The sequence below is a fragment of the Oculina patagonica genome, chromosome 7 (assembly GCF_052425735.1).
Source record: "Oculina patagonica isolate OP01 chromosome 7, crgOcupat, whole genome shotgun sequence".
Classification (NCBI taxonomy): domain Eukaryota; kingdom Metazoa; phylum Cnidaria; class Anthozoa; order Scleractinia; family Oculinidae; genus Oculina; species Oculina patagonica.
In genome coordinates, this window is record NC_135764.1 from 1044273 (window position 1) to 1071579 (window position 27307).

The 27307-nt window shown below is 39.1% G+C and overlaps 4 protein-coding genes across 6 annotated transcripts; 3 read left to right on the forward strand and 1 right to left on the reverse strand.

Moving 5' to 3' along the window:
* The first annotated feature begins 15 nt into the window (after nt 1–15).
* LOC144660021 (uncharacterized) lies at nt 16–10795 on the forward strand. The gene is made up of 12 exons (XM_078520565.1): nt 16–347; nt 1402–1462; nt 1812–1861; nt 2038–2228; nt 2988–3025; nt 3166–3196; nt 3467–3548; nt 5873–6114; nt 6719–7041; nt 7429–7675; nt 8473–9168; nt 10236–10795. Exons 1-12 carry the CDS (start codon nt 199–201, stop codon nt 10793–10795), a joined length of 2670 nt encoding a protein of 889 aa, XP_078376691.1. The 5' UTR covers nt 16–198.
* An 878-nt stretch (nt 10796–11673) lies between these two features.
* On the reverse strand, nt 11674–16217 carry LOC144660027 (sugar transporter SWEET1-like). The gene is made up of 6 exons (XM_078520572.1): nt 16021–16217; nt 15444–15521; nt 14815–14938; nt 14180–14341; nt 12861–12980; nt 11674–11925 (listed from the first exon to the last, which is right to left on the reverse strand). The coding sequence occupies exons 1-6, from the start codon at nt 16092–16094 to the stop codon at nt 11803–11805; spliced, it is 681 nt and encodes a 226-aa protein (XP_078376698.1). The 5' UTR covers nt 16095–16217; the 3' UTR covers nt 11674–11802.
* Nucleotides 16207–21720, forward strand: LOC144660028 (5-formyltetrahydrofolate cyclo-ligase-like). The gene is made up of 8 exons (XM_078520573.1): nt 16207–16431; nt 18970–19059; nt 19199–19218; nt 19388–19500; nt 20051–20127; nt 20601–20627; nt 21185–21248; nt 21464–21720. Exons 1-8 carry the CDS (start codon nt 16315–16317, stop codon nt 21553–21555), a joined length of 600 nt encoding a protein of 199 aa, XP_078376699.1. The 5' UTR covers nt 16207–16314; the 3' UTR covers nt 21556–21720.
* A 147-nt stretch (nt 21721–21867) lies between these two features.
* Nucleotides 21868–26437, forward strand: LOC144660029 (uncharacterized). Of its 3 annotated transcripts, XM_078520575.1 has the most exons (5): nt 21868–22146; nt 22749–22870; nt 24581–24697; nt 25106–25169; nt 26299–26437. In XM_078520575.1, exons 1-5 carry the CDS (start codon nt 22101–22103, stop codon nt 26313–26315), a joined length of 366 nt encoding a protein of 121 aa, XP_078376701.1. In that variant the 5' UTR covers nt 21868–22100; the 3' UTR covers nt 26316–26437. The 3 variants fall into 3 exon arrangements, with proteins under 3 accessions (XP_078376701.1, XP_078376700.1, XP_078376702.1); XM_078520574.1 differs by having other exon boundaries at nt 21868–22870; XM_078520576.1 differs by lacking the exon at nt 26299–26437 and having other exon boundaries at nt 25106–25358.
* Nucleotides 26438–27307: the final 870 nt, after the last annotated feature.

The window sequence follows — 27307 nt, forward strand, 5'->3', positions numbered from 1 at the left end:
GGACACTGACTTTTTATTTCTAACAGTACGCATTTTAGGGATATTTCTACGGAAGAGAGCATGCAAACCTAACAAATCTAACTTCGAAAAGAAGCAACCCGAGATATGACAGTTTGAGCCCCTTACGGACCCTTTCGTGTAAGGTCCACCCCGAGGGAGTCCGACCTCGCCAAAGTACTCGGAGAAGTAGCCATCATCATGGCGGAGGCTTCAGAAGGAGCCATCAATTTGGCCTCGCTGTTGAGGACAAATAAAGTAGAGGCGCTTCACGCTACTGTCTATAGTGGACCTGTAAAATTTCTTGTTTGGACACGGTTACCCGAGGACAATTCTTCCTGGATTATAAAGTGAGTGACAAGGTTTTATTTGTCGTTTTCCTCGCCCGCTATAAGCTTGCGTTCTCATAGTGTCTGATACCGTCTCTCACAGAATGAAAGTTTTTCGTTGGTTGGGACATCTCTGCGGTATAGAGCCCAGGCAAAAATTTGTCATTGGAAAAAATGTTTAAAATGGCATGTTTCACATGTGCCTTTTTAGCTGAGTTGTAAAAATGTGGGGAATTAGGTAGGGTTTGTTGCTGGTCAGTTTTTCCCTTTCCTCAAAACATTAAAGGTGATGATGATCCACGAATTTCATTGCAAAAGGACAATTGGAATGAGAGGTCCTCTTGTACAGTGCCACAAATGGGACATGATTGTTCCTGCAGACATGCCCTTGCTCTACATTTTCTTGTGTGTGTGTACTTCATGTTGTGATGATTTGTCCATGCGTTTTGTACATGGGGCATTTCATTTTCCAACCCCCCCCCCCCACACACACACACACACACACACACACACACACACAAAAAGGATGGCAGGAATTTGAATCCTCAATTTTTTGTCAGGGCCCTTTTAAAAAATGAAATCAGAAGGGTTGATTTTTTTTTTCGGCACCTTCTCTCTCCTCCGCAGAGGCTCCTTCATTTCGATTCTCTCCAGGCTCCGTGCGCTTACTTTTCACCTCTCCCCATTTCCCAGCCCGTATGAAACATGAAAGAGGCCTCTGCGGAGGAGAGAGTGGCACCTTTGAAAAAAATATTCAAAGGTCCAATTTTTGTTGGCTTCTGTGGGAAAAAATCTAACCCTCCCCCTTACAAAACCTTGCCATCCTTAGAGTAGGGGTGTGCAGATAAAAAATGGAACGTTCCCATGAACATGTTGCTGCGACAGCATGTCCCTGCAAAATGTCCATGGATTTGTATGTCAGCACCTAAAGGCTACTGAGGCTAAGTTTAGCCATTGTACAGTGTTGACAGTGTTCATGAATCAACATGGTGTTTGGTCAATAATAAACAACTGTTTTTAAAAACAGAGATGATTAGAAAGTGTTCTTATGATATGATCCTTTTGGTTTATTAAGTGCGTCTGATGGAGTTGATGTCTGGCGCTTGCGACTGGACCAGGAACAACTTGATTCTCATGTAAGATTCTTGTGTCATTGTTCCTTCTAATGATGTAATAATATATAATGCCAAATAACCATGGCATATCTAGGTGGTCAGCAGGTGTGTTTAGATCTTACCCTCCTCCCCTGCTTTCCCTATTGCTGATAAGGAGTCAGTTTTTTCACCCCCTCTCAAATTGAGCAAGAAAAAGCTGATTCTTATAAATTATTACTCTGACACCCACACTCTGTTAAGAAGTTGATCTTTACTTTGGGGTCCCTTTAAGAGCATTTCTATGTCTAACACTGAAATAAAGGGATAAATTTTGCAATGTATACATCTTGTTTCAATTTCACTCAATGTTGTTTCACATTTATTCACACAGAGAGAACTGTCAGAAGTTGACAAATATGAAGTCTATTTTGCAAGATTCAGGTACACAATACATTAAGCATCCTGATTAAAGCATTATCCTATGAGCTATGCACTGAAAAAATTTCCTGTGAATTGTCCCCAACAATCTTCTTGACCTAAGGATGTCAAAAGAGTAATAAAAGGCCCTAAAACATACCCTTCAAATAACTGATCTTCAGGTTTAATTTAAATATCAGGTCAGAATTTCAAAGTGGCGCTATCTCACTGGCACAGTTAGCAAACAAAATAACTGTAACGGTTGGTGTTGGAATTTCATCGCTGTGTTACGACCTCTATGAAGCAAAGGCAAGTGAAAAGAAAACTGAACTGCAGACAATCCTCTTCCGGTTAGCAGATAGAGTCTCTGAACTCACTGAGCAATTGAAAGGTAAATACCGTAGTTTCTCGATTAAACGCCGGGCCCCGTATAAACGCCGGGTCTCCAAGCTGTATTTGAAAATAAACCCCTTAAACAATTATTAAAGGTTTAATATGCTTTAAAGATAATGTCTACTCATAAAGCTTTCAAAAATAATGAATAAAAATCATTTCTTAGAAACATAGAGCCTGAAAAAACTCCTAAAATCAAATAAAGTGGGGGGGGGACAGGGGGGTCTGAACCTCCCACCTCCCGACCTTACCCCGCCCCCACCTTTTACTCCCGCCTCCCACCCCTTTCCGTAGCTGTTCTCCACTGTTTGTTCCATGTCTATTGCGAAATATAATGAAATGTTACGAAATTTCACTTGTTTTCTCCCGGTTCCCGCCACTTTAGGAATCCCGCTTCCCGCCCTCTCTCCCCCGCCCCGCCCCTTTTCTCCCGTGCTCCTGCCCCCCTGTCCCCCTCCACAATAAACGCCGGCCCTATTGGGCCAAGTTTGAAATAAACGCCGGGGGCGTTTAATCGAGAAAATACGGTACATGTAAATAATTATTATTTTAAATATTTATCATTATTATTTATAAGAAACAAGAGCCAAAAAAACTGGATGCTCTTGTAGGTTATGTGCAGCTTGAACAGCATTTCTAAAGTCAGACAGTGCAGTGTGGGTCTTGCTTTTCATTGTTTTCTCCAGTTAACATAAATTTCCATGAGGTTTTTACAAGTTACATTTATGTTGTATACACTGTCCTTATGTTTTTACAGTGTCATCAGATTCTTTGGAGAGGTTGAAGAATCAAAAGGTATTATTCCTTTAATTTATCTATTTACAGCTGTAGCTCATAATTTGTACAAAAAATATTGTAGACCCTAAATTTTGCTTAAATTTTAGCTACACGTTTAGCTTAACTTCCATTTTTGTTTCTTTTTTGTGTGTATGAAGGATGCGGCTGCAGCTGGATCATCAATATTTGGTAAGAGCTTGAGTGTTGCTTTAGTTTAGTAATTGTTGCTTTCCTTTAGTATTTTTGGTGGGCATGGGGAAGAACAAGGGGGAACTTAGCCTCAAGCGCCGGGTTTTTTAGGGGCGATTGTGTTTCACTCTTGTGGGGAGAAGTGAAACATGATTGCCCCTAAAACAGCTGCACTGGAGGCTAGGGAGAACTCGACTGTATGCACAATTTATGGAACTGAAATTTCCTTGAAGATGTACTGTGTAATATTTTTGCATTTTAACTGTTTAGATGTTCCACCAAAGAAGACAAGCCAAGCTCCTCCTGTTAAGAGAAAGCAAGGCCATAGCCTCATCAACCCTGGCAGCAGAAAGTAAGTGCATTTTAATTTACTAATATTTTTGTTTTAAATTACCATCATCTCATGTTTTTAAGACATCAGGATCTTCTATATATCAAACTGTGATGACTAAGACATGTCATTCAGGTGTGTATGGACTTGGTAAATTTAATGTTCAAGAAGGATTTGGGGGATCTCTAGCTGGCTTGTTATGTTACTGTGATATGTCATTTGACTATGCATCTTCCAGTTGATTAGTCCATAAGGGCTAAACACACAGACACAGAAATAAAGTTTTTATCTTATCTTATCTTATCTTCAATTTTCTTTTTCTCTTGCTCATTAAATTATGACAAGGTTTGTGGCTTATATTCTGGTTTCTGTAGTATGAAGCAACTTGGAGTATCATTAAGTCTATCACAGTTTACCTTCTAGTTTTTCTGTGCTGTGAATTTCTGAAAATTGTGCCAAACAAGAGCATGATGTTGTAACTTTCTTGAAAAATGTCAGTCCATTGAAACAAAGTTGCTGGTTAAGTACTTGTACATGTACACGGCAGAGCTTAATTTGGCGGTGATTTCCTAACCGGACATTATCATTTTAAATGAAACGTGCTGATATTAAAGGATCTTTCAACTTTTAGAAGTTTTATGACAAAAAAAAATTACCATGAGGCAAGGATGACATACATGTAGATTATTTGCAAATGAAGTGAAAAACTCAAAAAATGGTAATGTGATTAGGAATAACAAATTTAGAAGGATATTTTGTAGGAAATAGTCAGTTAGGGACAAAGATTATTAAAACATTTTTAGAGTGCAAAGTTTTCCAGCTGAAATTTTTTTTAGCTGCCCTGGACATTGTTTTTGAGGAGAAAACAAGCTGAATTACAGTTTTCTGTTTTTCTTTCAACAGATTAAAACCAGCTAAAGGAGTACAGTTTGATTAGCTGTCAAATTTGTTGAAAATAAAACTATGTTCAAATTAATTTGTCATTTTCCTTGCTGTTTTAAGACCAAAGTTTTTCAAAGAGGTTAAGGTTACATTTCAATAAGTTTAGGACTTGTCACATGGAAAGTTGCTGTTACATTGTTTGTCTCTTAGACAAGTTCTTGCAGCTCAATGTTTGCCAGAATAGAGTTTAAGCTGTATTTTCTATGAAGATTTAAGTTTATTACCAGTCAGGTTGAGTGTAAACCTAACACACGAGACACTTTTGCAAAGTTTTTTTATTAACACAGCTATAAGTTGATTAATAATGTTTGCAATTAAATTTGTTTTTGGTTTAAAATGTCTCAACTCTTTCTCTCATATTCAGTAATCTGAAATTAAAAAGATTTTCAAATGAAAATAATAGGGGTTTATAAATTTCAAACCAAAGACAATTAAGCGTTTGCCATGTACATGTACATTAATACCTTGCTGATAAAATTAAAAGTGTAATAAAAGTACAGTTTGTTTTTTGTCATTTCTTCTCTCAATGGTTTAACCTATTGATTCCTAGATTTTTTTTTTTAAAGCCACATCATTTATGAGCTAAATAAGTCCCAAGCCGACATTAAAAACATGAAAACATGCCTTGCATTTCACCACCATTGCGTTTGGCGACATTTTAGCTCAGACGTGCACACAACTCAAAATTTTGAGATAGTTCTTGAATGAGAATTTAATCCACCTCTTTCAACTTTCCTTTTTTCTGTTTTTTGCTTTTCCTCTTTTCTTACCTTTTTGCTGTAATTGTTGGCCTTCAACAAGGCTTGCATTCAGTTCAAAAATTTCCAAGAAAACGTCAACGAGACAGGAAATTCTTACAATGGAATTGCTGTAGATAGAAGAGGGAAATTTGCCTTTGAGTTTTTTACTCAAATTTCTAAGCGTTTTTTCTTACTTACCGATATTTCAAGCTCAGTTCAGCCAATCAGGCTTCTTTGGGTATCACTGGAAAGAACTCTTCCTCCTGCAGAACACTGCCTACCTGAGTAGCAAATTATAAATTAATATCCATGTTTAGACTATTTTTCTTTTGTTTTTGCGCTCATGTGCGAAATTTGAGGGTCCTAAAGAGGGAGAAAGGAAAACAAAAATCTATAACTAATGAGGCCCTGCCCGGGGGGAGGGGGGTTGCCGTTTGTCGCGATTTTATTTTGGGCCATGTCGCTTGTCGGAATTTACCCTGGCAGGGCCTCACTTATGGTGCAGACTGCTCTTAGGAGGTATAAGATGTTTTTTGTGTGGCTAGTAATTAATTTTACACAATGATTGTTTTTTTATGCCATAAGGCATGGACCACTAATTGAACAATCGTGGAGTGAAATCTCAGCATTTATGTTAATTTCTTGTTGGTCTGTTATTGCTAGGGAGGGTGAAGTAGAAGTTGCTGATGGTAACAATACGGAACACAATGTACACATCTCAGTGCTGGGAAACGACCAAACCCTGGACATCTTCAAATGCACTGACCCAGCTTGTGAGCATTTCTGTACCAAGACAAACAAGAGGTACCACTGTCCACTGTGCAACAACAAACCACAGAAACCAGGACGCATGCGGAGACACTTTGAAAAGATGCATTCTGGCAAGCAGATTGTACAGCATGAAGGTGTGGCTTATGTTTGTGTAATATCTTGAATCATTCGCTGTGCATTTCTGCAGACTTGCCACAAGTCTCCTACAACTCCTATGAGCGACAAAGTTGTTAACATTTTTGCCTGTCTATCTTTCGCCAAAAACTCATAAAAGAGACTTTGACAAAGTCTACAATTCCTTGTTATGAATGAGCAGCACCCCTCTTAATGTGAGTGGACCCCTTTCTTTGTAAGCAATCACCCTCCTAATGAGCAGAAACCTCTTCTAAATAATACCCCCTCTAATAAGTGATTTCTTAGAGCATCTGGCCTGATGTGCAGAAAAAATATTGCCTACCCCTCTCCACCCCAATTGGAGCAAGAAAGGGTCAACCCTCGCACTACCCCCCCCCCCCCAAGAAGGGACCCATCTTATACTTCTTCAGGGCTCAGGGGTGTTTGGGCCCCTTTGAAACACCTCTAGATCCTCAACTGCCTCCAATTAAATGGCACCCCTTTTGACTAATGAGAAGACACCTCCTAACAGAAAGACTCAAAATAATGAACACTCAAAAGGTATTCTCCACACACTACAAAATTGAATGTTAATTTAATATATACACTGTTTGTGTTTGTCAGGTTACCAAATGCTACGCTGTAAATTACGGTGTACAAAAGCAAATGGCCGTGTAACTGACAACTCACACTACCACTGCTGTTTGTGTGGAAGGGTTCTCGTCAGGAAAGTTCACCTTTACTGTCATCTACAAGCTCATTCAGTCGGAAGCATGCGTGAAATTGACGAGATGTTGGATGCAAAAGATGACGCGGAAGAAGGACCTCTGGAGGATTCTGAAATGGATGATGATGAAGATAATGACACTACTTTGGATACATCACAAATCACAGCACTAGAAGGCTCTGAACAAAATAATGTTGTCGCCTTATCTGACGGTACTCAGGTAATATTAGTATTTCCAATACTGAGCAACTTGCCCTCCTCTCCTGAAACAAGACTAGTTGCCTCACTTGAAAACATAACATTTGAAATGATAACCCACCCTTACCCTGAAAAGCCATCAGAAAGAAAATAATATAGTCCAGGTCTTATGCTGGATGAGGACGATCGGTTCCAAATCTATGCCATACAATAAAACATGAAATTTGAAGTGTGATACATGCGGTATTTTCAGGAAATAAACCATTGGAGCATTATGCCCCTTGCTGCAGCCATTGTTTAATTTAACTGTCACACAACACTTCTCAGGCATTCTTGACACCTCAGTGCTCATACCGTATATTGTCTCACCACAATATTGACCTTCATTCAAAATGTTTTCCTTTTTAAGGTTGTCTTTGTGCAGTCTATCCAGGACAGTGAAACCCTGACTGTGGTTCCACTTGATGAACAATCAAATACTCTGCAGCTCGCCCAGCCTGTTGACCAGTCTGAAGTCACCACTGTAGTGTCCACGGCTGCTGATTTACGCACAGGTCTTCAGGTGTTAACATCAGTGTCGTCCAGTCTTGTTACTGAACAGCAACAACTGCCCCAGGAGCTGACAGTCAAACAAGTAGAAGCCATGTTGAACCAAAGTATGTTGTCAGTTTTAGGGAAATGGTCATAACTAGTTGTTGAACTCTGACAGGACAGGACCAACCATTCCATAACAGAGAAAGTGATGCCCCAACCCTCCCCCCCATATATCGCCCTAACTCTATCCTAACTAGGAAGGCAAGCTTCATGCAGAATATTGAAGTCTCATCTAAAATTTTCGGGCAATACCGGTAAGTTTTGTCCATAAAGTTGTGGACACACTAGGCAACAAGTGGCTCAGTGTGTAGTGCTTCCAAACAAGTCGCTGCAACAAGGCTCTTGTTCGTTGCACACGCAACGAATTTGGAAGAGGGGTAATGTGAACTACCTTTCCAATTCAATATGGCAAAATTACATGACACTCTCTCATTGGTTAATTTATATTTTGTCACAGTGACTTGTCATAGGAGTGTGCACATGCTGGGACAACACTACTTTTGCTCATTTTGTCCCTGCCATCAGTCGCATTTGTGCGACTGATCACAGCAACAAAATTCTGTCGCAGCAACAACGATTGTCGCAAAAGTGCACCCTGTCAAACGTGGCAACATGTTGCAATGACTTGTCGGCACTTGTCGCCTAGTGTGTCCTGACCTAAAGGCTCATGAGATAAGAGGCCTGCCCTCCCACCCTCCTCCCTGATCCCAAAACAAGATGGGTTCACTTCAGGTTAACTTGTTATGACCACTTCCCTTATCAATATCAGTTTACTTTATTCCTTGTTGTCTTTCCTGTCTCTATTCTCTAATTGTTATCACAGATGTAACCTTAGTTACTATGTTCTATGTTTTCTTAGGTGGTGACAATACCCAGGATACTTCAATAACAACAGCATCGTATGCAGCTGAAGAATCTACTGATATTGAAATGGAGCAGGCAGCAGATGCACAGCCTGGCATATCCAAACAGGATCAAGATCAAGCTATGGAGTTTGAGCCGTGTCTGCAGGTAACTGATCTCCAAATGCCTGACGATAACAATACAACAGTACAGCATCCTGATACAAACATGACACATGTATCTGGCATGGAACAAGGTAATCTTCAAATAACTCAAGTCACCGCAAGCCAAAGTGTGGTTCAAACGTCAAGTTCACAGTCTGTCGCAGATCAAGGTTCTTCAAAACTCCTCATGATAAATCCATTGAACAAACCACTTTTTGTGGACGAGAGTGGTAGCTCACAGAATGAACAAAAAACAAAACAAGCTCGACAAGATTCACTGGTGTTGGTTGATGCAGCAACTGAACCAAAAGGAGATGATCATGTTTTCAAGGTTCTGCTGAATAACTTGTCTCCTGCTACCAGCTGTTTCTGCCATCCATCAGTTCTTAATGAGAAGAACAATTTGGATGTTCGCAGATGTAAGAATACATTCTGTGATTGTAGGCTGTATCACTGCCCTCTGTGCACATGTTTGCCAAACAAGCCTGGCAGGATAAGAGAGCACTTTAAAAAGATCCATGCACAGGATCTCATTGTCAGATATCAAGGTAAGAAATTCAAAAGTCAATTCTCCTTAATGTTTAACACATTTCTTTTATTGTTAGTTGTAGGAATTGGGTCTTAAATCAACACTTCTCTTCAGGACAAACGGTACCACAAATAGAGGAATTTATTCCTCTAGTTGAGATACCTTTTGTCTTGAAGAGTTATCAACTACTGTCTATGAGACAATGCTCTTGAGATTTCAATAGTTTACTACATGCAATTAGAATATAAACTAGAGTAGATGACTATTGGAAATTAAATTAAAGGAATTGCCTAGTACTCAAATTCTGTAAAAGAGCAGGGCTCTTTATCACTGATTAGTTAAAAGGGAAGTATCATGGGAATTTTGATGCATTTGTAGCCATTACGGAGCTAAAATAATGACTAAATTAACTTCGCTTATTCACAAGATGAGCCTAGAACACTAAGGTGAAGATATTAAGTGTATCATTCAAAGGAGAGCAAAGTGTAATTAGTTTTAATCGATTTATCCAAGACACATGGGCAGAGTTTGAAATTGTCTGCTAGTCACACATTTTCAATTTTTGATTGAAATCCCATACCTGTATAACTCATGATAATACCTCTTTTGTTACTTTTCTGGACTGTTTTAGTCACTGTTAACAAAGAGAGTCCATTATCTTTAGGTTTCCTTTAAAGTAAATATTTCTTTTGACTTTTCAAAGTGATACTGCCCCTTTAAACTTATGGTTTGTAATGACTGCAGGCATGAAAGTCATGTTCTACATGTTAGAATACATTGCAGTTTGCTGAAAAACTTGGTCTTTTTAAAAAGTTGACAACCAGGCCCCGGTTGGATAACGCTATCCACTGGATAAATTGCTATCCGGTGGATTGCGTAGTATGTTTTGCTAACACTTATCCGCTCGATAGCGATTTATCCGGTGGATAGAGTTATCCAGCTTTCGAACAACCAGGGCCAGGTTGACTAAAATAATCACTGAGAGCACAAGGCTTTTTACACATCACAAGCATTAGACTTACTTACAAGTCATTCACACAAGCCTTAGGCCAGTGAATTATTTTTTTTCCAATCTTCTCACAACAGGTTATCAAATGCTACGATGCAAGCTTGGTTGTTCACGTCCCAGTGGAACCAAAGTCTTCAATTCACATTATCACTGTTGCATTTGTGGTGCAATCTGTATCAGGAAGTCAGGCGTTTATGAGCACATGCGTGTCAATCACTCTATTCAACCTATCAGCAAGGAAGGCCTGTCACAGCTGCCGCAAAACCAGAGAGCAAAGTTTGACACACCACCTAAACCAGTGGTCGTTCAAGTCCCCTCAGTCCCATCAGGAACTGCAGTACCTGGGACCCAACAAATCCAAACTACTCAACCCCAGACTCCTCCAAGTCAAGGTGTGGTTACAGGAGCTAGTGCCAGTCCACAGACAGTGACAGTTCAGATCCCACAGCAGGGTTATGTCGATGGGCAGCAAGGGCAGGGACAACAGCAAGTTGTAATACTTATGCCGCAGCAGCTTAATCAAAATCCAGTGCAATCTCAAGCACAGCAACCTATTGTCATAGTCATGCCCCAGACTGGTGCGGGCCAAGTGGCACAGCCTATTGTTGTACCAGTGCCCCAGACCCCTAGCAGCTGAGCCTGGCTGTGATTGATAAAGGGAACTGTGATAAGATGTATTTGCTCTTCTTACTGCTTTCATTGACATTATGAATTTCTTAGGAGGGGAAATAATACTTGAACAGCCTGTTTCTAGTCCGCTAGCCCAAGGCACGTAAAAGCACATCAACAACAGTGATTGTTCAGGGGTTATAAATCTGGTGGCTGGTATAAATATTGGAAACATCTTCGTCAAGTTTATAAATTCGAGTTACACCATTTGCAAGATGATTTTTCATCAGCTATAAAGAATAGTAGAATCCCAATTTTTCGAACCTCCAAGGAAATTATAAAATGGATTCAACGAATCTGGAGTTAGAGAAATTGGGGCTAAAATAGTTTTAACTGAGTAAAGAAAATTGATAACAACTACTTTGTTTTAGTATTCCCATTAATTTGCTATGGCGTTACTGATTCAACTACAACACACAGATTTCTAAGGAAAAAATCTTTGGTTTGAGTTACTGGGTGGTTCAAGATATCAGGATTCCACTGTAGTTAGACTCATTTTGTTATCTTCATGAAAATGTTCTCAACAGAACATTATTAGTTCAAAAAACTGTTACAAAGGCAAGCAAAAATTTATTATGACAGTTATTAATAAATTTAAGTCAGCAATAATTTTGTTAATAATTATATTACATTTAATTAAAAATATTCCATCTTCATAATTATAATAATTTTTGCTTTCTGAAATGGTACATTAGACTAATACTGTGATCTAGTACAACTTCACTTGAAGCTGTCTGTTTTTGTTTGCAACTTCTAATATTATTAAATAATACATAGCTGGTGTTTGACTTCTATCTGATTACAGAACATTGGCCATGACATGTTTATGTTTTAAATAAACTTTAGCAGAAGGTATGCTTGTCCTGTTTGAAATTGTATCTTCAACTGTTCTAAACTGGCTTGGCAGGTTTTGACCTCTGTTATACATTATTTTCTTCTGTGAAGTGGTGGGTAAAAAAAACAGAGAAGCTTCTATTAAACAGGTTTGGCAGGTTTTGACTTCATGTTATACGTTATTGTCCTTTGTGATGTGCTTGGATAAAAAACAAAAAGAAGCAGTTGTATTGATCCTAAGATTACACCAATTCCATTGGGAACCTGAAACGCAAAAAACATAATATGAGGATTTTTTTCTTCCCAATATGTGTCCCAGTGTAAGCCAGGGATGATTTCATTAAAAACACCCACTTTCAGTGTTATGCGCATAGTTGCTATCTTTCCACATTCACCTTTCAACATCACCTTTCGATGTGTTGTTTGATTATGAGCCAATCAAAATCAATGCATACCAGTGTTTGATTCATGCCAATGAGCCAACAAGTTCAGAAGGTCATGCTACTGGTCTGTGGTTTGCACATAACGCTGAAAGCAGGTGCAATTTACAGACAACATTGCAATTGTGAATGTGCAGTCAAATGGTAAGCACAGGACTTGGATTGGGAGGCCACAGGAAGTGTTTTTTCTCCTGTATTGTGTGCAACGTTTCTTATACTTTTGCAATGTTCTGGCCTAATTGTTTCAAGTCTCTCAATTTCACACAATTTCTTAAAATTTCCATCAAAATTAGATGCTTTGAATCTCCCAAGACTGGCAGTCACAGATGTAATGTTTGGAGTTTCAGCTACTTCTGAATGGATACATGAAAGTTTCCTGAGCACTAACATATTAACCCGAATAAGCGCCGGGGCACTTAATAGAAAATTTTCACACCTCAAGTGTGGCACTGTCATGGCAAAGCTCACGGCCTTCACGGCATTTACAGAATTACTTATTGTAAGAATTATGTTGGATAAAAAAACTAATGGGCAAGCAGTAAAGCAATCACTTTGAACAGCAAGACATCGCATTTGATGGAAAGAAATGTCCAAGTTTGTTCAGTTGCTTTGTAGTGCTGTTTTTTGTTAAACGGAATTCCTCGAAACAGCGCTGCATTGGGACTGCAGCACTTATTCGGGGGTGGTGCTTATACGAGTAAATATGTTATGCTTTTTAGACGTTATCACTGAGATACTGATTCAAAATGCACCACTTACCAAAATGAAATTATCTTGGACTAGTTGTCCATATATCGTCCAAAGAAGAGACACAACAAAGGTTGCTACACACATGGAGAATGTCATAAATTCTGTACTCTTGTATTTAATCACATTTACCTGCAAAAGAGCACAAAAATGGCTTTATTATTAAGTTCTTAAACAGTTGTATCACAGCTGATTTCTGGTTGATTTATTTGCTCTAGCTTGATCCATGTCATGAACCTTGCCATAGGTCACTAATAAGTAAAGTGAATAGAGGCAGGAATGTTTTGGTCATGCCAGTTTTTATGCCCTTTACCTAAATCACCTGATGAATTATTAATAGCTGTGAGAATGTAGATAAAGCAATGATTTTCCCGTCTGAACTATGGTTAGCAATGTAGCATGACTTACAGTTCTCTTCCATGTGCCTTAATTACCACTGCCATTTGCCAAAGTTTATTTAAACTTTTTGACATATTTTTGATAACTTTCTGATGGCTTTCTGGCCGATTTAAGTGTAAGAACTCTGAGAGGAGGAGGTGGCAATTTCCATAATTCCTCTCTGACAATTTTAAATTTTACTCAACTCCACCCCTTCACTATAAGTGGCAATGGTTTGGCACTTATTAAATAAATATTAATATTTATGTTTACAATCCTCCACTATAGCCTGGTGCAAAAACAAGTGACCATTCAACAGACCTCTCAAGTCTCACGATTTTGCCGTGAGACTCACGACTTTTAGTTCAATCTCACGGTCTCACGACAAGACACAAAAATCTCACGATAAACAGAGTCACAAGCTATAAGGATACAATTTCTTGTATAATGTCATTTTTGGCTTACTAAGGCGATTGTCTTGCGCCAATTCTGTGTAAATCCGAAGCCAGCAAAGGTATTTCATTAGTTTGTTCGCTAGACACACAATCGAAACCCATATATAGAAGACACAAGCCGTGAAAAGAACGTTAATTTTTGTGTTGCTAAAACAGGAAAAAAAATCCTTCTCTTGATTAGCACCTGGTTTTAGTTATTTTTGTTCGTCAGTTGATTAATCTCCCGGTTTTTACTCGAATCGCCCGGTTTTTTTACCTCGATCTCCAGATTTCCGGTTCTTTGAGGTTGAGAGGTCGGATTCAAAGAACAGAATAATACTATAAAGATGAAATGTCCACTGATTTGTCACATGCATTGGACACAGAAAAATTCTAAGTCCCACACTCATTACAAATGAAAACTTCATCCTTTTCATTTATTCATCAAGCTTTTAAAAAATAAATCACCAACAGAATAATATGATTTCAAAGAAACATGAACTATAAATGAATTCTTACCACTGTTACAAGAGGTGATCCATACACTGCTATAGTAAATCCACTAGCAACGAGTCCAAGATGGAAGACAGCAGTTTCATAGTCACCAACATAATACTTGATATAAGTTAACAGAGAACACACGCCCACAAATGACAGTGTTAACCTCTGTGTAAGCAGCTTCTGTGAAATAATTAAATTTTGTTTGTCGCCATCACTCTCCCCTGGGAGTTTACAGGAAAGAGACAGCCTCTTGGTTAGATGGTTCTGTCTTGGTGTAGCTGCCAAAAACAACCAAGCAGGGAAAACAAAAAGGCTGAAGGCTACTCTGGGTCTGCGACAAATAGGGGTGGTGAATGGTCCTTCAAAAAAGGTGTGTCTCGCAAAATTTTAGCCAAATTTCAGGGGTCTCGGTTTCTTTTGCAAGGCTAAAAAGGTCTCGGGCTCGCAGAAAAGATATCAGTCTCGCCGTCTCGCAAAGTCTCGCATTTACCATTCAACACCCCTACAAATGACAAATGAAATTTCATACTACTACCTTTGTTTGAAAGCCATGTTTTCTCGTAGTGTACTGTTTGGTCTTCTGTCAAAATAGTTTTTGTGTAACAGCATACCAAGACAATCAATTCAAATGAAAACAAAAAGAAGCCACATACCTTATCTCTTGTATTAACATAATAAAATAGAAGATATAAAGACTGTAAGACAATTCCTAATACTCCAACAGTGAATATAGGAGTGTCATCTGTTAAAAGACCATACTTTGTCCAAAGAATGGAACTGGAAAAATAAATACAACATGAATTGATGAGTATCTATTACATATATTTCAAGATATTACGGTTCAAGATAAAAGACCAAGTGAAAACCATACTCTTTACCAAGTGACACATCCCTGTGAGTTATAATTAGCCCATTCCAACACATTCAGTAATTAGTCTTCCAAGATGGGGGGGTTTCTCAGATTTTAAAGAGACAGGGGAGGTGTGGGGGATTTTAGGGGGGGAGTTGTAATTCAGGATTTGGAGACTTCTTTGATTATGGTAGGGTTTTTTTCTTCCTTAGGATAGGAGAAGGCTAAGTTAAAGGTTAATATTGTTTACTATTTTGCACAAACATAATTCAGTCTATTAGATTTTATAAAGAAAGACGTCAGACACTTATGCTTTCACAGACAATAACTGATCCCAATGTCCCAAGATATGTTTGGGGAGGGCTAGTAGTGAATGGTGTTATAAAATTTCTAAGAAAGAGGGAACAGAAAAAAAAACAAAAGTACATTTACCTTAGACATGTAGTCAGGAATGGGAAGAAAGTTATATTCTTTGTACTGCCTTGTCGTTTTATTTTTAAACAGACTTGTCTGAAAAAAAGGACACATGGTAAGTCAACCAAGTTTCAGGTGGCTTTTTGGGACTAAAGATTCACTGATGTAAATTGAAACCAACTCAGTGTTGTACAATCATTCCTTGAAGTACACACTAGTGACGCGATATGTGATCGCTATTGAATTTCCATTTTTACAAGCCAACAATGCAACAAGAAAGAGAGCTTTATTAAACAGTAGACCAATGATCAAACGACAAATAATCTCTGTCATTTAAAAGAATTAAATTGCAGTTGCTAGGAAAAAAATATTTTTGTAGAACTAGTTCTTTCAAAATCACAAATCTCATACAAATGGCTAATTTTTAAATAACGGTAAAATTTCCGTAATAAGCCATGTGTTCATTTCCTTGAATAAAATGGAAAATTAACCTTTAAAACAAGAAACGAAATACGGTACGGTACTTATAAATTTTACACTGTTTCATTATTGATCAGTTAGATTCTATTCTCACGTGTGTTTTTAGTTTACTTACATTCCCGTCGAAAGAAGTCCAAATTGAGAGAACGTTGCACTCCATGATACAAACTGTTTAATATCCATGGACATCAAAAAAACGTCCAATATTATGTTATCCGATCGAAACAAGTATTGCCTTGTTGTTTCATCATGTCTCCATCTTTAGCTTCTTCGTGTGATTGCGTTATGTGGGAGGACTGGGAACCACAACACTCGGACACTTGCGCATGGAACGCCTGGTAAAAATCTTACTTTTGATTTGAGAGGAGGTGGAAGTCACGGGCTAGGTAGGTTTTTTTCCTTTGCAAAAATGGCTCAAGTGGCAATTCACGAGGCCAAGAAAGTGCTGAGACGTGAAATAAAGAAAAGGGTTGCAGCAATGACCGATGAGGCTAAACTGAAAGAATCCAAGTTAATTGTTAACAAAGTAAGTTGATAGACTGTAAGCTTATTCCTTGCTAGGGACGGTATGATGGGACGAATTCCCCTTATTTACACTGGTTAGTTCAATTTTGGTAGTTGTAGTGGAGGTCTTAAACTAGTTAACTGAAAACTGTAACTATATTAAACTGCGTCAGCCAGGGGGGGGGGGGGGGGTAAGTGAAAAACATGTATCCAGTATACCCTAAATTTCCCCTCAAAATCATGCAAAATACCAAAATTTGGAAAAACACAGTATACTTTATACCCATAAAGTCACAATTCTTGTGTAAAAATATTGTATACCTAGTTTAAAATGCCCCTGTATACTGTATACCTAAAAAACCTGGCCGACCCTGACTAAAATTTTTGATCCCAGTATTATGTATCAGTCAATTCCAAGAGAGATCATCCCCCCCTCCCACTGGGCAACCCCCAGGCATTTGACTGCTACTGAGGGAATTTGATCAAACAGAGCCCGGATGGAGCTCAAGCACGTGAAGTTAGTATTTTGTTACGTTTATGTAAAGCAGTTTCAACGTTTCTTTTCCTATTAAAATTTGCTGATTAATAGGGCATAAGTGTCAGTTTAGACCTGGTGTTACCAAGAAGACCAAACTAACACAATGACATTCTAGCCCCGACTGGTGGGGTATTTGACTGTACAAATTTGATCAAACATTTTGAGAAAAGTCAAATGCCCGGGGGTTTGCCCGGGGGGGCTATGATCTTGCTTGGAATTGACAGATACATTCAAAGTGTGCAAAGCTAACCTTCCGTAAACATGTTATAGGGTCTGTTTGAGTTATTCCCAATTTTCAAAGTGACTGGAAAGACCTGAGTTCAAGGAAGCTGTTGAAAAGTGGAGGGGGACAGGGGGCGGGAGCCCGGGAGAAAAGGGGCGGGAAGTGGGAGGAGAGAGGGCGGGAAGCGGGATTCTTAAGGTGGCGGGAACCGGGAGAAAACGAGTGAAGTTTCGTAACATTTCATTATATTTCGCAATAGACATGGAACAAACAGGAGAGAACAGCTACGGAAAGGGCCGGGAGGCGGGAGTAAAAGGTACGGGAGGCGGGAGGTTCAGACCCCCCTGTCCCCCCCCTGAAAATAGCATGGCATTAGTTATATGAAATAGTCACCAAAAAAGGGTTACCCAGCCAAATTTATCCAAAGAAGTGAGTTGGTACCAACAATGCAGGAACAGATCCAGAGAGGTGGGGTGGGAGGGCAGATTTAGTAAGATTTGACGTTTCTTGTGTCCAATGGTATGCAATAGAAAAATGAAATGAGCATCGAGACTAGAGACATTTGAGCCCAGGGGGGGTACTTCGACTTGTAAATGACGGGGATGATTGAATGGAGGCAAAACTCAGGACCCAAAAAAATCCCTAAGTCTTCCGACATTACCCAAAAATAACCCACCAAAAAAATCCCTTGTCAAATTACCCCCAAATTGCCAGAAGGGGCAATAATATAACACAAAGTAAACCATAAAAAATTGAACACTCCTGTTTGTTTATTCATCATACCATAAAATACGCCAAGGCACTTTAGTTTGTTTTTAATACACAAAAAAATCCCCTATTTAAACCAAGTCACCCAAAAAAATACTTGCCAAATTTTCCACCTCAAAAAAATCCCGGAATCAAAAATTTCAAACCCAAAAAAATCCTTCGATCATCCCAGTCATTTAATAATAATAATGATAATTTATATAGCGCTTTTTACAATTTACAAGCCGGAGTACACCCCCTGGGCATTTGAGTCCTGACAAGTCATTAGGGAGCTTTAGCAAACCACGACGGCAACGTGAACGAGAACGTCACCAAACAAAAGGTTTAATGAGCAAAACAACGTGAAATGACCAAGTCCTGCGTATATTGGAGAACATGAACAATGACAGCTAAATTTCCGTATTTCTTTTTTTGGATGAACGCTTTTTTTACATATTCAGCTTGGACTAGTTCCTAAACCAATAGATACACTGAATACCTCTGGATAATCGCAAGATTCTCGAGTAAAATATTAATTCATTTTGCACTAGGCGTTGTCCTCGGAGTCACCATCGTCATTGCTAAAGCTACCTATTAACAGAAAAGAGAATGTGGATCCTGGTGACAAATGAGATGAGGCTAAAAGAAAAAGATAACTCAGCCACGCAGGGACGGCGGAGCAATTTTCCAAGTGGGGGGGGGGCTGACTAGTGACTTGAAGTGGGGGGGGGGGCTTAAAAGACTTTCCTCTAAGTAAGTCGTTATTTTTTTCGGAAATTCTGGGGGGGCTAAAGCCCCCCAGCCCCCCCGGCTCTGCCGTGACTACCACAGACCCAACACAATAATGTAAATACTCTTTGTTGATCTTGGCATCTTTAGTTGAATGTTTAGGTTAGAGGTGATTGGTCACTGGACAATAAAAATTGTTCTTATAATAAAATAAAAATAAAAATTGTTATGTCTTGCCTTGAACGTTGGTTAATTATTAACCATGATCTTTTAATTATTAATAATATAATGTTTTAATTTATTTCCTTACTTCTTCTTGTAAGCTCCTTGGCATGGAAGAATACAAGTCAAGCAAGAGAATTTCTGTATATCTCAGCATGCCCTCTGAAGTTCAAACTGAAGGAATTTTGAAGGTTGGTTACAATGATAAAAAGTGGAATCGCTATTTTTGGACGCTCAATTTCTCTAACCTCTGGATAATTACAACTTTCTGGCAGTGACTAAATATGTTTTTTTTCTGTTTACAATAAACTGCTTTTGATGATGTTACAGGATTTATTCCAAGCAAAAAAGTAAGTAAATTAGCTAGCATCCCTGTAACTGACAGTCACTGGATCATTTAATTGTCCATTTAGAATTGTATTGCATGATTTCAGACCTAATTTCTAGTGACACAAGCAAATCCTTATTGCTAGGAGTTTATCAGCTTGTAACAGTAATAACCTGTTAACTTATTTTCAGAGAATGTTTCATTCCTCGTTACATTGGCCCAGTTATGGACATGGTTAAACTGCAGTCCATGGAGGACATGTTATCATTACCAGTTACTTCCTGGAATATACAACAACCTGCAGGTGACTGTTTTTGTATGAGCAGGCTACATTAAAATACATTATGTAAAAAATACTAGTAAATAAATAAATGAATTACTGTACCTTAGTTAGGACATGGTAGAATTTAAAGCTGTAAGCTTGTGGGGCCGTATGTTCCAGATCAAACTGGAATTTGAAAGTGTTGGTTTCTGTGGAGGGAGGAAAACCTGGGAACTGGAAAACCCTCATAACAAGGACGAGAACCAACAACAAACTTATTAGTAATTTATGAGATGTTTGTGTGTGGCTTGGACCATGAATCAAAGATGCAAATACTGCAGAATTATCAAAATATCAAGGAGATAAAAACAATCAGTCTTTCCTTTAACAAACAGTGCTCAGCTCTTGAAAACAAGCATGCTTAGTTAATCGCCCTGTCCTCATGGGTTTTCCTGGCTTTGACACTTCTCTTGTCCACGGTTCTTTAGCTAAAGGAATTGATGGGCTCTGGGAAGAAGAGTGAATATTATAGTACACAATTATCACGTTTTTTAAATTAAGATTATTATAAGTGAAACTATTTCTTGTTCAGAGGATGATGAAAGAGAAGAAGCGATCTCCTCAGGAGGGTTGGATCTTATTGTTGTTCCAGGACTTGGTTTCACAAAGGTCGGTCTATAAAAAGAGAAATATAGGTTGTGCATTTTACAGTCTCCCATATAGCCGTTTTTGGGGTCGTCACTCCACATTATTAGGGAGGAGCAGTCTAGATACTGTAGTACATGCTCAAATACGATTTTCTTCCATCAAACTAGACCAGGAGAAGTGATAACTGCCATCAGTACATGTGTTATTGATAAAAAAAACAATAGCATGATAGCGTGCATTAATCAGTTGCAGGCCCTTAATGATAACACCCCTTGCAGATCCAGAAAACAGGGAACTGAAAAAAAAAATCCCTAGGCAAAAGGGGAGACTGCAGCCGCTTGACCTCCCTCCCCCACCCTCTTAACCCACCAATGAAGACAATATTTCCTTGTTGATCAGTGATTTTCTTTCTTTCCATCACTTTGGTCCTCTGCTTGGCAGTGCGCTGTTATTTTAAGAAGAATTATTGCTATTTTATCTTTTGTTTTTCACAGAATGGTCTTCGTCTTGGTCGAGGAAAGGTAAGCATCGACAATTTATAACCTAGAGCGTAATGATCCAGGAGACTGCCAACATGGATTATTAAAGTGGTAAAGAGTAAATTCTGTTATTTTATTTATTTTATTTTAACCTGTGATCAGGGGGTGATCAGGCCCTTTCTTTCGCGCACTTGTTTTGTAACATATGGTAAGCTGCACTCACGCAAAGTCGCGCTCACAAAGCGTAACAAAAACGCGCGAAAAAAAGAGCCTGACCGTTGGAGTTCAATAGACTATTTGGAATAGACAACGCGAACGAAACAGCGTCCAGTTCTCTCGCGATTCTTTCCGCGCGTTCAGCGATCGAAGAAAAATACGAGGAAAAAAAGGAGGGCTGTGAACAGTCTGATTTGGAATATTGTTAGTAATTGCACAACCAGCGCTTACTCTGAATGACACTGAAGTTGGAACCTTCAGTTAAGGATAGTCGTTTTTTTGTGCCTGCCTGCCTTAAAAAGATTTTTTTTCAACTTTAATGTGTCATAATCTGGCTTTAAAAAGGTGCTGTCGCCAAGAGTTTTTTCTTTTTTTCTCTTCAGGGCTATTACGACTCGTATATTATGAATTGCATTGAAAAATGTGAAAAGAAGCCTCTTTTGGTTGGTTAGTACGAAATCAGTAGTTTTCTTATCTGCTATCTTGCTGCTGTTGCCTTTTTATTTAATTTTTTGCTCTTTACGGTTCTTTTTATAAACACAGAAATAGTCAGGGGCCTGTGTCACTGTGTTTTACCGGAGATTCAACTATATCTTTAGCCCTATAGCTGTTTTATACTGAAATTTGTATCCTCTTATTTGCACTTTCATACTTTTTTTCAGGCTTGGCTTTCAGCACTCAAATCTGCGATGAACTACCAGTGACAGAACGAGATATGACGTTAGATCACGTGATCTCATGTGAACCGGATTAAAAAACCTGTCAAGCCAGTTTATAACATTGAGCTCTGAGCCCCGTGATTGAAGCTGTATTGAGGAATTAAAAATGACTTATTTGTCTCGAATCACGATTAGAAAAAATAAATATATTATCGTTTCGAGACGTCTGTTTGACAAAAAATAAATTTTAGTAACTTGAACCAGTTTTTCCGTAGTTGTCAAATAATAAAGGGACACCGGCTCCAAATGTAACTCTCCACCTGTTACATTTAACACCCTGTTGGGAAGTTGTCGTGTTTTTTGAAGTGTTAAACAGAGCAGAAAGCAAATATTGTTATAGAAGAGAGTAACTTATCACAGTAGTTAAAGGCGCAAATATCTGGATTGCTGTCTTCGCAGTCAAAAGGACAAAAAGCCTGATCAAAATTTTAATGTTCATCTTAGACCAGTTGGCCAAGGTTTTTACTCAAACTGCGCGACTGATGAATCGCCACAATGCTGTGTGAATAACGTGGATTTTAATGCGTTCAACATCACTCGTGTTATTAGACTTGTAATAATTACTCGGTACGCTTTCACGATGTTGTTGACGCGTGTTGCTGTGGTTATTTCGGGCCTCTTTATAGGTAAGTGTCTTTGTCTGACGACGGTTTTCCTTGTGATTAATGTGGTGTTCCTTAAAAGATGTTCAACGAGTGAAACTGGATTCGGAAGAGGTGTAAAGAACAACAACACTAGCCTCAGTTCCAGGCTACAAATTGTGGTTTAATAAGGAATCGGGGACGAGTGTATAACTGGACTCGGGGACGAGTAACTAACTGGACTGGCCTTTCTTACAAGGTTATTTTTCTCGTACGCAATTGTGGAGGGGACTGGAGCCCGGGAGAAATGGGATTCCTAAGGTGGCGGGAACCGGGAGAAAACGAGTAAAATTTCGCAACATTTAATTATATTTCGCAATAGATGTGGGACAAAGAGGAGAGAATGCTACGGAAAGGGGCAGGAGCCGGGAGTAAACAATTCGGAAAGCGGGAGGTTCAGACCCCCCCCCCCCCCCCCTGTCCCCCTCCACGCAATTGCTGTGGATCTCCAGTGCGCGACTAGCAATGCCTCGCAAAATATGGCGCCTCTTTGACCGATCATTACGCTTATAACAAAGTCATGCGAAAGAGCTTTAACTTATTCGTTTACCTTTTTTTCTTGTTGAATACATTATTTTACCCTTCAGCTATTTTCGTTCATCATTCTCTGGGCGGTGTCATTGTTAAGCGTCAGGGTGGATTTGGAGATCACAAGCCACAGGTCTGGTCCGGACCGGCATGTTTTGATAAAGATGGAGCTATCAAATTTGTAAGTTTGATACACAGGTGTAATATTCAGGCTTGATTATTTGCATCCAATTCCATAGGGAAAGGCGGAATAAATCGAGGCTAGATTTGAATGGTGCTGTAATATATTAATTAACATAAGATAAACCTTATCGACCTTATCGCCTGATGAAGACTAGCAGTATGCAGTCGAAACGTCGCGATCTCCATCACACGTGACTACGTCGTGAGACACGAAATAATAAGCAATTATTGGATGAGGTTGAGCATGATATCGTGAATTATCAAAACCTCGTGCGAAAACCGAATTTAATAATTGTTTTATTATACGTTTTCAAACAATTTGCCATCACTTTTTCTAGCGCCGGCGTAAAACTTCGTCAGAACATGTGGTTCCTCCAGGTTCTTCTCCCTCAAATAATCGTTCAAAATTTTTACACTTGTTTTTGTTGTTCTCTTGGCGTTTTTAGAATCTTTATTCTCGATCATAACTTTCAATTCCTCTTCGGAAACGGAGGCGAATCGCTCAGCCATATTTTCAAAAGTTTGACAGCACTACACGGACGAGGGGCTTGGAAACTAGGCGGACTTTGAACTTGACATGATAACCCAATATCTGCTGCAGATATTGGGTTATCATGTCAAGTTCACATGCTACTGTATATTGACTGAATGCTCTCGACCAATCACATGTTTTAAAGTAATTCTAATGTATAATAATACTTTATTATTGTACTCTACCACGATGAATAACCACAACATTTTTTACGACATTAGTCAAATAATGTAAAGGCTACTGAGCTTGACATCAAACAGCATTCTGAGCATTCCCTTGCTATACCGTGAACAGGATGCCGTCTAGTCGGGAATGGATTGCGGAGAAAAGTCATAAACAAGAATGAGTCAGGGAACTCTGAAGGTGTAGGGATGGAAAATAGAAAGGTCGCGTTATCATCACTTTTCTTGGACAATTCTGTCCAAGGGGAAAAGGCGCAACAAAGTTAACCCCATAAGAAACACCAACCCTTGAAACAAGGCCAGAACACGACACCGTGAACGGGATCTCCGTGCCCAGCTCTTTGTGATTAGTTGTGTGGGTTCTTTAACGTCCCCTGCTGACCATATGTCTGTCACTGAAGACGCAGGAGACGGGACCTATGCAGGGCCGTAGGCAGGATTCTTGCATGTGTGGGTGCGAGCGCCAGAGGCGTGAGCTTCCCTTGAGCGGAGCGGGACGGGTGCACACAGGCTAGGGCGTATTCTCCCCCGGAAAATTTTAAAAAATCAAGTCTTTTAAGTCAACATTTCCTGCATTCTGAGTCATTTTAACCCTCACTCCCCGATTAGGTGGACCTCTGTGGCCCGTGGATGGGTGCGGACGCACCCATCGCATCCCCACTGCCTACGGCCCTGCTATAGTACGGTTTATCGTCCTTATCCGAGAAGACTAGAATATCGAACCATTTGCATATGTTCTCCTCGGTCTGGGAGTCGAACCCGAGACCTACTGCAGAACAGTCCGGCGCTCTACAAACTGAACTAACCGGTCGGTGGGGTAAATGTTTTCCTCTCAGGTCCGCGCTCGGCTTGCTGCGCCCTATACCCGGCCTAATATATAGGAAGCCCGTTCACAGGCTTCAATTTGTTGATCATCAGGGGAGTACTTGACAACCTTAAAATGTAGTATGAGAGAACAAATGCATAATTGTGTTGTTTTATTCCTTCACCACAGCCTCCACCAAAGGACCCACCTTGGTTCACAGATGATAAGTGTCATATGAGTGTCTGTGCAGGGGTAATCGTGATTACCAAGTCTCTGTGTGCTCTCAAAGGAGCTGCATGTCCACCAGTAAGTTGACCCATTTTATGTTCTTTGGAATCATTGCAAAGTATCAAACTTACTCACTTGTCTTCAATATATTCAATACAGGCGTCTTTTTTCAAGGAAACACTGTCGTTATGTGCAATACATGTGTAAAAAAATGTAATTTATTTACCCACGTGACACGGAAGAGCTCAGGAGCTCGTAAAGAATGACAATTCGAGACAATAGAGGAGACCTGTTTATAGTAATTGAATTTATGTTAGAATTTGGGTCTGGGCTCACACATACTTCTTATATTCCATGTCAGGTCAAACTCTCGTTTTACCCAAAGTGACCACAGCAGCCTTATAGCAGTGTGACGACGATGTACAGTTAAAACAGCTGCAATGGCTTCTTCAACGGTTTTCTTCCTTTTCTCTATTTCCTCTGCAGGGTCAGTACTTGGCGGCAGTTCCCAAACCCTCCTCTCCTGTTGACTGTTGTGTATGCAAACCATGTAAGTAAAGCACTCAGTGAGAAATACAAAGAAGGCTACAAATTATAGGAACACATTAGAAAGCGAGATAGGACATTTAGACTTAAAAGTGCGATGCTCAGAAATCTTTTTACAAAGTAGAGAAGTCATTTAAAAATTGCTGTTTGTATTTTATTGTCCTATACGCAGAGATGTACAGCGATAATTTATCGATTTTCAAAGAACACAACATGACCGGCTGAAACATTCCCGGGGCGTCAATAGATTAATCAAAAGACGACGAAATAGTCATCGTTTTTTATTTATTTTATTTTACTAGTAATATTTTCGAGCTTGTTAAAATTTGTTTATAAGTTTTTTATATGTATTTAAGAGGAAATCCGCCAGGACTTCGAGTAGTTATTGGACAAAATTATGTACCAAAACTATTTACACCTGATTGCAAGCTTTTGTGTTACTGCTTCAAATATCTTATCGAAAGAAATCTTTTCTAACAACACCACACATCGAAAACACATTTTGAAGTTCCGCTGAATTCCACTGAATCGCTTAAAAGATGTCAGCTTTTGCCCATAGCTTGTGAACTTTAAATATCATTTTCTCAGACTCGGATAAGAAATTGTTTTACCAGAATTATTTCCACCTTATTGCAAACTTTTTTGTTACTGCTTCAAATATCTTATCAAAAGAAATCTTTTCTAACAACACCACACATCGAAAACTCATTTTGAAGTTCCGCTGAATTCCACTGAATCGCTTAAGACGAATTTACAAAATGGCTACACGTGAGATTTTTCCTATACCTTGTGAACTTTGAAATTCATTTTCTCTGACTCTGATAAGAAATTGTTGTTGGTGTTATCACGGATAATTACTTACATCTTTACCTTTTATTAAGGGTAGGAAATAACGCAATAGGATTTAAATTATTCTGGAAATTGATTTTTGTCCAACTTTAATAAATATTACTCGACTTCCTAGTGGATTCCGTCTTAAGCGCTTTCAGTCCTTTTTAATGGTAAAATGAAGACGAAACATCACTTGTACGAAAAATTGAACATCAAAGCCTTTTATACAAGCCCCAACAACTATGCTAGTATCTTGAAAATGATAAACGGTAACTCGTCATTTTTTTGTCATTAAAACGCAGATGAGCCACTTAAATAAGCAGCAACAAAAAAACGCCGTTAACGAGGACGATGAACCTCCAGAACAGAACCTTCACAACCACTTCGTCCACAGTACACATGCTCATGTACCACGTAAAGGATTTCTGCAAGTCTTTGGTCCTCATCGAGTGAATACCTTTTCATTCGGAAAAACGAGTTTACAACGAAGACTTTCCGATTCTTATTTTAACCAATCAGAAAATGGCATGTTCACTCGCGATGCTCCGGTGACGTTTTCACTTCAGCATGGCCAACACGGTTCTCTGGTGAAAACCTCAGGCAAGAAAAATTATTCGAAAAGCAGTCTGTTTGAACGCGCACGTTGTTTTGGGAAAAGGACGAATATTTATCAAACTTTTCTGTACATCAAAAGCGTGCTTTCTTCATAAACATTGCTGTAGACTATTCTTCTCGGTCTCAAGCTCAGTAAATTTATTTTCTGGCGTTTTTATTATTACTGCATTTTAGTCTTAATAACTACTGAAAAGAAATAAAATAAAGCAGAATACTAGAGATATTCAAACTGGCTAACCAAATGACACCTGGGGTCCACCTTTCACACTCCCTCCCTACCCATGAATAGCCGGTAAAGTAAAACCATTTAGCAGCCCGGGCGAAACTCTGCTTGTATAGGTGGGCTACCTGCTTTTTGTTCTGTTTTTGTTTTTTGTTTTGTTTTTTTGCGATATTAGAAACTCAAACAATGTCAGCGTTTTTATGTTTTTATGCTTCGTGGGCTTCCACAGGTCTTTTAAAACAGAAACCTTTGCGGATGGGAAAGCCTGGCCAAGTCTCGATTTCAGCATTTGCCGCGAGTTTCCGTTTATTCGAATAAAGATAGCAACAGAAACAGCTGGAAAAACGTAATGAATAAAACAAAAACACTCACTCTGACTCTACAATGATTAGTGCAAGAATATTTTGGTGCTAATTTTATTTGTTCACAGTGGCAGCCTGAATGTATTAATTATAAATAACTTACAAGCACTT